The sequence below is a fragment of the Mesoplodon mirus genome (genome assembly GCF_964341445.2).
Source record: "Mesoplodon mirus genome assembly, chromosome: 3".
Taxonomy (NCBI): domain Eukaryota; kingdom Metazoa; phylum Chordata; class Mammalia; order Artiodactyla; family Ziphiidae; genus Mesoplodon; species Mesoplodon mirus.
The window spans coordinates 33,902,065-33,915,266 of NC_138978.1; the positions used below are offsets into that span (position 1 = coordinate 33,902,065).

The window sequence follows — 13,202 nt, forward strand, 5'->3', positions numbered from 1 at the left end:
GCTGCCGGAAGTTCTTCGGGGACTCGAGGAAAAGTGAGCACCACAGGAGACCCAGTCAGTGCTATGGAGACGGCTGCAGTGCCCCTGCTGGCCGGGGGTGTGTGGAGCGATGCCGAACGATTTGCAGGTGCCTCTAGGGGGCATACAGAAATCCACCAGCCTGGCAGTAAGGAATCTGACCTGGCTTCCCGGGGCTTCCTCGGCCGCGTGACCAGGCGTGTAGGGACCTGGACTGAGTAGTTGAAGAGCATGGATGGGAGCTGGGGAACCGGAACTTGTGTCTCCGGCTCTCAGTGTGACCTGTGACATCGTTTTTTCCTTCTCGGGACATCGGTGTCCTTGTCAGTAAGATGGGGATGATAGCGGGTTTCTTTTCTTTTCTTCTTCCCTCCTTCCCTCCCTCCCTCTCTTTTTTCTTTTTTGATACATGGAAACAACCGAATTGTCTATCAGCAGGGGACTGGTTAAATAAAATATGGTACATTCAAGCAGTAAAATGCTATACAGCTATAAAAAAAATGAAGCAAGTCTATATGCCCACTTCTAGGTGGAGAAATGAAAACGTATGTCCGTGTGTTCAGACGTTCATAGCAGCGTTATTCATTATCAAGAAAAACAGGACGTAACCCCCCAAAACCATTAACTGGTAAATGTACAAACCAATGTGGTGTATCCATACGATGGAATGTTATTCAGCAATAAAGGAACGTTACAGTATGGATGAACCATAAAAACATCATGCTAAGTGAAAGAAGCCAGACACAAAAAACGACATGTATGTTGGGATGGCAAATCTATAGAGACAGAAAGTAGCTGAGCGGTTGCCTGCTGCTGAAGGTGAGACCGGAAGTAACTGCAAAAGACGCAAGAAATCTTTTGGAGGTGATAGATATGTTCTAAAATTGGATTGTGGTGATAGTGGCACAAATCTATTAAATTTGCTGAAGTTAATTGAACCGTACACTCAAATTGGGTGAATTTTATGGTATGTAACTTATACCTTTATAAAACTTTAAAAAATCTGTATGAACTCAGATGGAAATATGGCCACACAGAGTGAAAAAAGCTAGAGGCACAACGGTGTATATAAAAATAAATACACAAAGAGATTATTTCTGGAAGGATACCCAAGTAACAGTAAACCATTGTTGTTTATGAGGAGACAGACTGGAAGATCTGGTATGGTAGGGACATTTTCCTTTGTATATGTCCAAAGTACAGCATGAAAATTTTTTCATAACATATACATGTATTACTTTTTCAATTTAAGAACTTTTTCATTTAAAACTAAAAATGAAAATAAATATATGCACATGCCTGCTTAACAAAAAGGAACTAGGAGGTTATAATATAACAAGGAGTTATTAGTGATTTACCTTCCCTTTTTGGAATTCTCCAATTTTTCTACAATAAGCATGAATTGCTTTTTGTTTTTTAAAGTTTCAAAAATAACAGAGATAATGACTTTTGTCCTGCCTGCTCATGGGGTGTTGTGAGGGTCATATTTATGTCTAAAAATTTAAGCAAGACCTCAACCTTAGGGAGAGGACCCCCGGACACAACTCCTCCCCAGAAGTTTTTCCTGCACCTCTAGGAAAGAGGTAAGAAATTTCTTTTCTGGATTGCGGAGACAGCGCGTGTATCTTTTGGAGGGTAGTGTGGGTGGTGGGTAAAGGTTTGGGATCTACCGTATTTCATCGAATATGAGACGCTATTAAATGTTAACGCCACCATTATTTTACGGTCGACTAAGAAAGAAAGAACAAAAATTGTCAACTAAACTATGTCACACTTGATTAGACGCTGCGTCTGGGCTTCTGAGATGTTAAATCTGAAAAATGTTTATGCTGAAATCAGTGACACATTGTTGTACTTCCACATCCCTTTCCTCTTTGGTGGGTGGACCACCTAAGCACCATTCACCTGATGCCTTCCTTCCCCGAAAACCTTCTCCTTCCCCATTCTTTCAAACCAGTCACCAAGTCCTGTCTTTTCCATTCCTGCTGCCACCTGTCTCATTATGTCTCACCTGAACCACTGCACTAGCCTCCTAGTCAGTCTGCTCGTCTTACCCCTCCAATCCATTATTCACGCTGCAGCGGAGTGATCATCTCACACCCCTGCTTAAACATTTCCACTGGCTGCTTTACCCGCAGGGTGAGGTCTGTTTGACTTGGCATTCAGCGTTTCATGACCTGGCCGCTGCCTGACGTTTTAGTCTCTTGGCACTTCCTCCAAATGAAATTACTTGCTGCTTCCCCAAAGCACACCATATGTTTTTTCAGGCCTCCAGGCCTTTGCACTAGCTGTTTTCTATGCTTGGACTACTCTTCTTCAGCAGGTATTTATTGAACATGTAGTAAGTGCCTGAAGCTGAGAGTGGAGGGGTGAGCAAGGCAGGCGTGAGCCCAATCCTCAGAGGCTGGTGGAAGAAAGAGACAAAAAATGTCAACATAGGGCTTCCCTGGTGGCGCAGTGGTTGAGAGTCTGCCTGCCGATGCAGGGGACGCGGGTTCGTGCCCCGGTCCGGGAGGATCCCACATGCCGCGGAGCGGCTGGGCCCGTGAGCCATGCACGCTGAGCCTGCGCGTCCGGAGCCTGTGCTCCGCAACGGGAGAGGCCACAACAGTGAGAGGCCCGCGTACCGCAAAAAAAAAAAAAAAAAAAAAGTCAACATACAATCATTAATTATAAGCACACATGGTGGGCATTCGTAAAGGTTTGTAGAAAATGTCAACCACGGCTTCAGAAAGTTTAGGATTCGAATTGGGCCGGGGAGGCAGTGTGGATCTACCTATGTGACTTTGGGAAACTAACAACTGGAGTCTCCACCTCCGTGAAATGGAAAAACGCCCGCCCCATAGGATTTCTGGGAGGATTTCTTTTGAGATACATATAATCACGCGGTTCTGCCGGACCGGAGGGCCCCTCCCCTACAGGGCGCCAAGGGTCCACCCGCCCCGCGCGCGGGCCCCCACCCGGGAAGGCCGCTGGCGGTACGTGAGCGCCTCAGCCTGCGCCGCAGCCAGTGCGCACGAGTCGGGCTCCGACCGTCTGGACCGCGGAGTCCAGACCGCAGGCCGCCGAGAGCCCAGGGGCAGGGGCGTCGGACGCCGGGAGAGGGGAGCAGCGCTCCGCCCCATCTCCCCATTTTGGGGGATAGCCCCCCTCGCTCATTCCCGCCCCCGCCCTTGAATCACGGGGAGGCGGGGCCATGACCCATTCATGCCGGGAATCGGATCCAGATGTTCCCGCGGCGCGTGCAGCTGCATCCTTGCCTTTTTTGGCAAAAAACGTGCGTCCGCGAGCGGATCCCGGGCCGCCTCCGCTAATCCTCGGGAAGAGGGGGAAGGGGGCTGAGGGTCTGGGCCCAGATTGGGGATCCGCACCCGGTGCTCGGCGGGGTTTGGGGAGGGATGGTAAGGGAGGGGGGCGATTTGTACCCGACGGAGAACCCAACGCCGTCGGCCCGCCCTGCTCCCGTCCGGAACCTCCCCCAAACCCCTCCCTTCCCCGCTCGGAGGAAAAAGCCCTTTGCCAGCAGGGGGGAAGCCAGCTAAGCCTGAGAGGGACAGTAGCGGCCGCGGGGATCCCCTTTCTCGGGAGAGATTTCCCACCCCGCCTGGCAGCTTCCTCCTCTGCCCTGCATGGAGGAGGTCGAGGTCGGGAAGAGCCTCTGAGTCCCGTGGTGTGCGAAGGAATCCTCCCTGCCCCTCCACCCCCAGACAAACACACAGAGGCCTTTGCTTCCTCCTCATACTGCTTTATTGCAGAATCTGAAAGGGGGGTGAGCCAAACCCACCCCTCTGCCCATCTCTGGGCAGAATGGAGCTGAAATGAAATGAAACGAGAAAACACTCGACAACAAGGGCTGGGCAAAACCCTGTACCCTAGGACCCCCTAACCAGTGAACCCCTGATGTGCTGCCCAGACAGCCCCATCCCTGGGAATAGCGGTGGGATGGGGGTGGGGAGTGTCAAGCTTGAGTATAGTCCACTTCTGAGGACTTCTCAGGCACCCATAGGAGACCTGAAGTCTTCAGGGGAGAAGTCTAGATTGAAGGGGGCTGGGGTCCCAGAGCCCTGATTTAGGAAGAGGGCTTCGTCTGGGAAGCCGGACCATAGGGGAGAGGACTGAGTTCTGGAGTTCAGGCTTGGGGAGGGGATTTGAATGATGGAGGCTCTGTAAGAGCCCAAGTTTGGGGGCCTTGGGTCAAGAAGTACCAGACTGGGGATGTTGGAGTGGGGACGCTGAATCCTGGAGCCCAGGGGTAGCCCCAATTTGGGGAGGGGCTGGGTCCCAGAGGTGGTTTGGAAAAGGAGCCTTAGTCCTGGAGCCCTGGTTTGGGAGGGCCTGGGCCCAGGAGCCCTGGCTCAGGGCCCCGCCTGGCTGCAGCCCTGGCACAGCACTTGGTCTCCGTCCGGCACGAAGCCCTGGCCCACCAGGGAGGTGGAGCATCGGGCACAGGAGAAGCAGCTGTGGTGCCAGTGGCGGTCTTCAAAGGACACATACTTGCCTTCACCGAGTCCTGGAGGGAGGCTGGAGGTTAGCTCTGCGATCTGGAGGGCGGTCCTGTCCCTCGGCCTCACCCAGTACCAGGTCCCATTCCCTTGCCTACACTCTACCCACTCTGTCCTTTGACCCTTTGTCCCACCTGTGATGGGGCGCTTGCAGCTGCTGCACTTGGGTGCAAAGAGTTCTCCAAAACAGGCCACACAGTAGGGATCATCATCTCGGGAGGTGAACTGCTGCCCTGCCAGGGGCGTCTGGCAGCTGGTGCAGACCAGGCATTCCCGATGCCAGGGCTGGTCACGGTATGTCACGCCACCCTGCGTCAGTGTCTGTGGGGCAGCGTCTGTCAGCAGGGGGAGTGGGGATTCCTACCGCACGACAGAGCCTTGCTCACCCCACCCCTGTGTGCAGTGGAGTTCGGCACCCCCGCCCCGCCGGCCCAGCCCCCACCTTGCTGCAGCGGGCGCAGCGAGGAGCAAACTTGTTCTCATAGCAGGGCACGCAGTAGTGAGCACCCTTGTCGGGCACAAAGGAACGGGAGCCCAGCGGCTGCTCACAGCTGCTGCACAGGAAGCAGTGCTCATGCCACGTCTGGCCTCCGTACTCCAGCTTCCGGGATCCTGTGGGGAACAGGGGTCCCACTCAGAGGCTGAGTCCCGAGCTCCTGAGTGCCACCCTCTGCCACCCCCCCGAGGAGGGTCCCCACTGCTCCCACAGCTTACAGGGTGGTGTCCATGCATTTGCAGCAGGATCCCCACCGCATCTGTTGCACATGCTAACCACCTCCCCCCAACACTGGATATGCTGGCTAAGCACGTGCTAGGCCCCCATAAACTAGACCTGAGGGTTTGGCATAGGTGAAGTCCCCACATGTACCAGAATATGACGATCTCAGCATACGCCAGGCCTCCAGGTCACAGGCACGATGACTCAGTATATGCTAAGTGCTTATATACCAGATGTGATAGTGTGAGCACACACACAAAGACCCCATATACGAGGCAAGCAAGTCCCTGCCCACACAGAGTTCTGCCCCGGACGTGATAGATTCAGAGAACATAATAAGCCCCGGCATATCCTAATCATGCCAATCTCCACGTGTTCTAAATCCTCACATTCTATTAGCTATGCAGGTTGCCATATGTGTTAAGCCCTTTATTTATATGTCTTTGCACACACCAAGCCCCAATGCAACAAACACTGAGTCTCAGCACACTCGTAGCTCCTATGTGTGCCAAACATGCTAAGCCCCCAGGTGTGTATCATGCGTTGTCAGTCCCTGTGCGTGCTAAGCTCCCAAGAGCAAATAAGCAAGACAGATCCTGCACACAGTAAATTTCCAGGAACGTGCTGCGTGTGCAGGTCTTTACCAAGCCTCCATGTTGTATCAGACAGGCGTGCCAGTCCCTTACAAGAACCCTACACAGATGCCAGGCATGCCAGTCCCACGCACAACGAGCCCCTGGGAGCCCCCGGGAACGTACCGGGCATGACGGTCTCCCCGCAGGCGGAGCACTGTGAGGAGAAGGCACTGCAGTAGCAGTCGTTACAGAGCAGCTCGCTGTCCTGGCAGGTGAAGGGCTCGTCGGCCAGGGAGCGCTGGCAGCGGCAGCAGCGGAAGCAACCCTCGTGGAAGTGGCGGTCTTCGTAGAACAGCTCCTGTGTGGCGCACAGCAGGGGCACTGGCACCTTTGCCCCCTCCTGCCAGCCTCCACCCACTCCCTGCCCTGTGTGGTCCAGTCCTTACCCTTGAGTCGTGCCCGATAAGCTGCTGGCACTCGGCGCACGTGTTGGCGAAGGTGTTGTCATAGCAGGGCACACAGTAGGGTCCGTTGTCTGTCTGGATGTATTTGCGCCCGTACAGGGACTCGCTGCATTTTGCACAGTCAAAGGCCTCGCTCATGGTGGCTGTGAGTGAGCCCTGTTAGGGACACAAAGTGGGGCAAGGGTCACCCAGAGGGGCTGTGGCTTAGCCCATTGCATTTAAAAAAGAGCAAGAACTAGGCATAGGAAATGCCAGGTCAGAGCAGGTGGTGATGGGGAATGGGTGTTTCTGGGAACACAAAGAGTCCTGCATGTTTATTTCTGTATTTAACGTTGGGGATGAGAGGGGGTCAGGAAAAAACCAGGAAGCAGAAGTTCTTTTCTTATCTTGGCCCTGGCAGAACTGGGGGGAGGGGGCTTTTCCTGGGTCAGTGACTCATTTCCTGCCCCTGCATTTAGCCTGAGTTTAGCCTCCACTGTCCCTACTGTCCCCAAGGGGGTAAGAGCAAGGACACGGAGCCACCCCACCCTGTCCCATATGTACAGCACTCTCACCCTCTTCTGACTCCCAGGAAGGGACCCTAGGGGTATACCCAGAGCTCTGGAGTGGGGAGCTTAGGTATGAGAATGGGGCTGTTCGCACCCCACCCCCCAAACCCCAACCAGGAAACAGCGGAATGTAAGAAGGATGCTGGGCCAGTGAATGGTGGAGGTGGAGGAGGCTGATGGGAGAAATCACATTGGGCCTCCCCTCCCAGGAGAATCCAGTAACAAGGACTTCAGAGGCTCAGCCTAGGTTTAAGCAGGAAGGAAATCCTGCAAGCTGGACACAGCCAAGCTTCCCCAGCTGGACCCTCTGCCCTCACCCCCTCCACCTCCCGCTGGGTCTCTGGTCACACCAGCCTGGGCAGCCTTGGCCTGCAACATCTGCAGCAGCTGTGGCAGCACAGATGGCCAGATGTCAGGTTTTGCCAGCAACAGGGGAGGAAAAAAGGGAAATGAGATGCTTGGGGATGGAGAGGGGAACTGGAGGTTACGCAGTGTGCCTCCTGCTGTCTCCTGCCGGTCATCACTCCTGGCAGTGATGGCAAAGCCCCAGAATCTTTCCATCCCCTGGGTCATTATTTCCCTCTCCCTGCCTCTGGGAGAGACAGCCTCTCCCCAGCTTTTTTAAGGGTTTGGGGCCGGGGGAGTGAAGGGCGAGAAAGTGGGAGCCACTGAAGACATTTCCTCTCCAATCAGGCCCCCCTACGGTGGGGAGTCAGGCAAGGGGGAGCCCTGAGTGCTGTTGCTGCAGACACCCAGCCCCCCACCAAACCTCAGACACTTTCCATTTTCTCAGGAACAAAGCATGTTTGTGGGATGAGGTCATCCACACAGCTGCCTCTGCAGCAGGAGCTTGGGGAGTAGGGAGGGTTAGGAAGTGGGGTTCCCAGTCCCTTCTGCTGCCCCTGATTCGAGTCTCTAGCCCCAAATTCAGAGCTCCCCACCCCCAGACTCCTCCATCATGAAGCCTACCCTCTGAGGACTGGGATCCCACGGTGGGTGGAGAGGAACCACTTGGACCCTAGGAAGGGGATGTTCTCACAGCTGCAGATGAGCCCCAGGAGTACAAAGGAACCCACCAACACACTCCTCCACACTCCTCCACGTTAGACCCCAGTAACTGGCAGTCCCCAGAGCCTGGCCTGGCTCAAGCTGAAGGAAAAGCCCTCCTTTTCTCAGCCACCCGCCGCAGGAAATTCTAGCCAACAAGCGTGGCTCTGGTTTGGAGTTCAGACTCCAGGCGCCAGCAGACGCCCCAAGCCTAGGGGGCCTGGCTCTTCTGAAGGGGTGGCTCATGAACCCACAGCTGCCCCTCTGTACGATGGGAGGACACTCAGTTCATACCCCAGGCCAGGGCATGAGGCCGCCAGGAGCTGGGGTCTTCAGAGCCGGGACTTCTGGGCTGGGGGCTATGCTGGAGGGTGGAGGGTATCCCTCCACCTCAGTCCTCTCCCCATCATTCAGGCCTGGGTTTCCTCTGGCCCAACATCTGAGGGTTGGTTGCCTGGGCTGTGAGCCACTGGGCAGCGGGGGCCACACAGGTGGAGTGTGGCCATGCATCCAACCACGAGTGCCCTGGGCCCTCCCTTCCTTCTTGGCTTGGCCCCCAACAGCTCCATCACCTTCCCAGGTCCAAACTAGCCCTAGGTCTGCCTACTGGGAGGCAGTCACCACTCTGAGATAGGGGCACCCCAAATAGGGTATGGGCGTGGCTTCTGTTTCTTTCCCAGAATCCTCTAGTCTGTCCAGCTGGGCTCTGGTGAGGACAGAGTGAAGGGCACTATCAAGGCCCACCTGTCTCTGCCCTTTCCCTGCCCCTCCCCCCTCTTTCCCTGGCAGGACTGGGGGACTAAAGGGAGCCAGTCCTGTATTCCTTCACGGCTGGTAGGGGGGTCGGGGGGAGAGCGCTCAGTCTGCCAGATGGCTCTCAGCCGCTGCCCCCAACACACACACCCACCTACACCTGACCCCCCACACACATCTGACCCCTCCCCGTGAACCTCCTGCAGCTCAAAACGGCTGGATAAATGGCCGTGGCATGTGCTGTGTAGAGGCTTGAGCTGTGAAATATAAACCTGGGTGATCTTGGGCAAGTCACTTAAGCTCCCTGAGCTTGCTTCCCCATCTAATACTACCTCCTACCTCCTAGGGTTGTTGCCAGGCTTAAATGTGATGATACTTGGAAAGCACCTGGGAGATACTAAGTAGTCAGTAAATGGTAGCTCTTAGTGTTTTACTCATACGGGGTAAACATACCCCCGTCACTCATACGGGGGTCAGTCAACAGTTTCTCAGCCAGGCCTGGGTCAGGGGGCTGGCCTGGGACTTGACTTTGACATTCTCAGCGGGGGCCCAGGGAGAGAACAAAAAGGGAACCCCCTAGTTCTGCTGGGGGAGCTGAAGAGGCCCAGGCCGTGGGGCTCACTGAGACCAGTGGGGCCAGTCTGACTCCAGTGAGCATAACTCTGAAACCCCGAACACAGGTACACAGGTGTACACACCTGCATGCTGCTTTGCCTCTCACAAAGCGCTTTCCCACCCACCCACCATCTATCAGATCGCACAAAGGGCAGGCGGGATAGGGTATCATCCTCATTTTACAGCTGAGCACAGAGGCCAGGGACAGGGCAGGGGCATGCCCAAAGTCACTCAGGTATCAGAGAGCCCAGGTCCCCTGCCTCCCAGGCTGGAGCCCTTTCCCGTTTCCCTAGAAATGGTGGTGGACGGGGTGGTCAGCGTTTAAGAGCAGGGGGACAGGAGATGCTGGATGATATCACTAGTACAAGAGCCTGGCTCTTCTCCCCAGCTGCCAGCCCTGTGACTGGAAGACACCCAGAAGTCTTTCCAAGTACCCATGCCAACCGCTCAACCCCTTCGCCCCCCTCCACCCCCCACTGTCCAGGAGGACCCTGGCCAGGTCCCACAGCTGTGACTCAGGATCAGAACAGACCCCTCCCCCAGCTTCCAGGAGTTGACAGGGGACTTGAGGGGAGAAGTCAAACTCCCCCCATCCTCAACCCTGCTACTAGGCATCCACCCCAAACTCTCCACTCTCTTCCCCGCCCCCGCCATGGGGCCTGGGAGTCAGAGCGGTTTGGGAGAAGGGGGTGGGAAGCAGGATCCAGCAGCTGCTCTGGGGACAGAAGAGGAACAGTTCATTCACCCCGGGTCCCCCAGGGCTGAAGCAGCGCGTCCAAGATTTGAGTTTAAAAATAAGTTGGGGCTGTCTCGGAGAGTGCGTAGGGCTCCTTCGAGTCTTACTGTCTCATGTCTCAGGTCCTCCGCCTCACGGGGGCTCAGTTGGCCCAGTGTTTCTGTTTCTCCACATCCTCCCTTCCCAATCTTTCAGGCCTGAGTCCCGCGGGGTCTGTCTTGAAAACTGTCACTGCCCCGCCATGACATCTGTCTCTTGGCGTCTACCTCTGCTCCACTCAGCACGTCTGTGTCTGTACACTTCAGCAGCTGTCTGTATGTTTCCGTGTCTCTGTGTCTCTGACTGGCTAACTCCCCACGGCAGCCTCTATGGATTTCTACCACTGTCTGCCCAAGTCTTGGCATCTCAAGGGTCTCTACAGGGTGGAAAGTCTTGGTCCCTACGCACCGCCCTTCTCTATCTCTTAGCATCTCTGTATGCCTGAGTGTGTCTGTCTCCAGTCTCTGGATGTCTTTCTAGGCCTCTCAGAGGATGGTTTACCACAAGGCTAATGAAGCTTAAGCTTCGGGGCCCCTCATTTGCCCAAAACCCTCCAAGGCCCTGGAGAGGGCTGACAACACGTCTGGGGTCACTGCATGCTTTTTCCTAAAATGCTCCGCTCCACAAAACCTGGGTCGGACCCTACGCCTCGGGTCTGCCTCCCGGTGACTCTACGCGCAAGTCTCTGTCCCTTTTTCGGGTATCTCCGCAGCCTCTTGTCTAAGCTCGCCGCTCCTGTCTTGTCTCGGTCTCTTGCTCCACCGGCCGTTCTGGAAGCCGGTTTCTCGAACCCTCCCGGTCTCTCTCGACTCTCGCTTTTCCATTTCAAACTTGGCCCCCTGCCCCACCTAACTGGCGTTGCAGCGCCCGGAGCGGTACGGTTCCGGGGGCGCCCCCCGAGGCTCGGCGCCCGCGTGCCACCGGCTCCTAGCGTGTTCCCTGCGCCCGCGACCGGACCCAGGCGGGGGCACGGGGCGGGGGCCGCAGCTGCCCTTAACCCCCGGCTGGCCGCCTCTCCTTTTCCGCCAGAGGGCGAGGGCCGGGAGCCGGGATGGGGAGCCGGGCTCGGCGGGGAGCTCACCTCGAAGCAGGCGGCGAGAGCGGGGCGCGGCGCTCGCGTGGGACGGGGGTGGGGTGGGGGGTGGCGGGCAGCCGGGGCCGCGTCCCTCGGCACCTCCTACCTGCGGGCCTGGCCGAGCTGGACCGAGCTAGCTGCCGGCGAGGCTGCCGGCGTCGCACGGACTGTGTGGGCGAGTGGGAGCGCGGCCCCAAGCCCTCCCCTAGGAAGTGAGCGCGGGGGCCCGCCCCGCCCGGACCCCGCCCCCGGCCTCCCCTGCCCGCGGGGTGCGGACCCCGCCCCCGGCCCTCGTCCCGGAGGCTGGGGGCCAGACCCCGCCCCCACCTCCCTTTTAGGCTGGATCCTGCCCCAGCCCCCTGGGCCCGCCGGGCCTAACCTGGCTCTACCAACCTTCGTGGGCGGCCAGGACCCCGCCTCTGTCCCCTCCCTGCAGCTTTTGCTGTCCTCCCTCTCTTTGCCCACTCTCCTTACCTTCCCCCACCCCAGTCCCCAGCGGCTAGCTGTATTCAGCCTCAGGCAAGGGATACAGGAGGCAGCCGACCAAGGTCCATTTGGAGACCCAGAGAGTCCTCATGCTCTTTTCGTCTCCCCGCCCCCTCGCAGTTTACCCCCAGGGATCACACTCAGCCCTAATTTGTAAAAGAGGACTTATTCCAGCCTGTTGGAGGGGGTGGTTTTGACCCTGCTGTCGCGGCCCTGTCAGTGGGAACGAAGGTGTTCTCTGGAAACAAGGAGTGAAGTTTAAGGACCCCTTCTATACGGCCTTGACTTTCAAAGGGCTTTATTCCACAACTCTGAGTGGTGAAAACAGAAGTAACCACCTCCTCACCTCCAGCTGCATCGTGGGACAGAGAACTCCTCCCTTGGTCTCCGCAGTGCCCAGGAACAGTTTAGACCTTTGAGGCCTAGGGGAGACCCTAATCCTTGGCCCCATGATTTTTTTTTTTTTTTTTTTTTTGCGGTACGCGGACCTCTCACTGCTGTGGCCTCTCTCGCCGCGGAGCACAGGCTCCGGACGCGCAGGCCCAGCGGCCATGGCTCACGGGCCCAGCCACTCTGCGGCACGCGGGATCCTCCCGGACCGGGGCACGAACCCGTGTCCCCTGCATCGGCAGGCGGACTCTCAACCACTGCGCCACCAGAGAAGCCCTGGCCCCATGATTTTTGAGCTTCTCAGGAAGGGGTGTGAGGAGTGTGCAAGGATGGGGCGCTGCAGGGGCGGTGGAGGGAAGTCCTCCTCCCCGACCTCTACAGTTTCCAACCTTCTGGCTTCCTCCCTGTGCCCTGCCCCGGCGGGAGGACTGGCGTCTGCCAGGGACACAAGGCCCCTCCAGGTCCTTGAGGCCACCCCCCCTGGGATCCTCAGGCTTGTCACTAGGAATAAATAGCCTCGATCTGGAAGGGTGGGGGAGGGAGGAGGAGGCTCTGCTGTGCTGTTAGCAAAACAAGAGACAGCAAACCAACCCTGGAAATAACCTCCTCAGAGTCTAGAGTAGAGATTCAGGTGCCCACAGAGGCTCTCCCATCCCACAGGCTGGGTCCAGCCAAGCTCTCAGAGCAGAGACTCATTCCCTCCCAGGCTGGGGCTGCTGAGTACCCTCCTCTCCCACTTCTGAATCACACGCCTACCTTCCTGGGTCCCAAGTCACACTTGAGGCCATTAACTAATTCCTTATTATTGTTGTTCCCGATGCCTAAACTTTAAGTGCCATGAGGGCAGGGACTGCGTACTTCTGGTTCACCACTGCATTCTCAGTACCTACTCCAATGTCTGGCATGTAATAAATATCTGATGAATGAATGAATGATGGACATTGCTTCCGTTTGGACTCCCACACCCCAGATTGGACCACAGGCACATGCTATCTGGAGCCCAGGGAGGGCGCAGCCAGCCCATGGGTGGGCCTTGCTCTGGAATTTGCCTTGCAGGCGTAGGAGACTCCTAGCCCAGGGGAGTGCAGGGAAGACTGCCTGGCTGGAGGAGATGGCAGAAGCGGTTTGCTCTGGGGTGAGGGGAGGGCAAAGGTGAGCATCCTTCAGAAAGGGAGGAGTTATGAGTGAGTAAGGAAGGTGCTGGATCAAAGGTAGGGTTGGGGGGGGGGTCTCTCT

At 56.6% G+C, this 13,202-nt stretch overlaps 1 protein-coding gene across 3 annotated transcripts; it reads right to left on the bottom strand.

Moving 5' to 3' along the window:
• Nucleotides 1-3,733: 3,733 nt before the first annotated feature.
• Nucleotides 3,734-11,290, bottom strand: FHL3 (four and a half LIM domains 3). Of its 3 annotated transcripts, XM_082613322.1 has the most exons (6): nucleotides 11,197-11,290; nucleotides 6,260-6,433; nucleotides 5,997-6,171; nucleotides 4,963-5,132; nucleotides 4,655-4,841; nucleotides 3,736-4,528 (listed from the first exon to the last, which is right to left on the bottom strand). In XM_082613322.1, exons 2-6 carry the CDS (start codon nucleotides 6,413-6,415, stop codon nucleotides 4,374-4,376), a joined length of 843 nt encoding a protein of 280 aa, XP_082469448.1. In that variant the 5' UTR covers nucleotides 6,416-6,433; nucleotides 11,197-11,290; the 3' UTR covers nucleotides 3,736-4,373. The 3 variants fall into 3 exon arrangements, with proteins under 3 accessions (XP_082469446.1, XP_082469447.1, XP_082469448.1); XM_082613320.1 differs by having other exon boundaries at nucleotides 3,734-4,841; XM_082613321.1 differs by having other exon boundaries at nucleotides 3,734-4,841; nucleotides 11,097-11,203.
• Nucleotides 11,291-13,202: the final 1,912 nt, after the last annotated feature.

Excerpts from the sequence above, each read along its gene's own strand:
- FHL3 (XM_082613320.1), bottom strand. The coding sequence starts at position 6,415 with ATGAGCGAGGCCTTTGACTGTGCAAAATGCAGCGAGTCCCTGTACGGG. Across the intron at positions 6,172-6,259 it reads TTATCGGGCACGACTCAAGG|GAGCTGTTCTACGAAGACCG; the intron begins GTAAGGACTGGA and ends TGCGCCACACAG. Across the intron at positions 5,133-5,996 it reads CGGGGAGACCGTCATGCCCG|GATCCCGGAAGCTGGAGTAC; the intron begins GTACGTTCCCGG and ends TGTTCCCCACAG.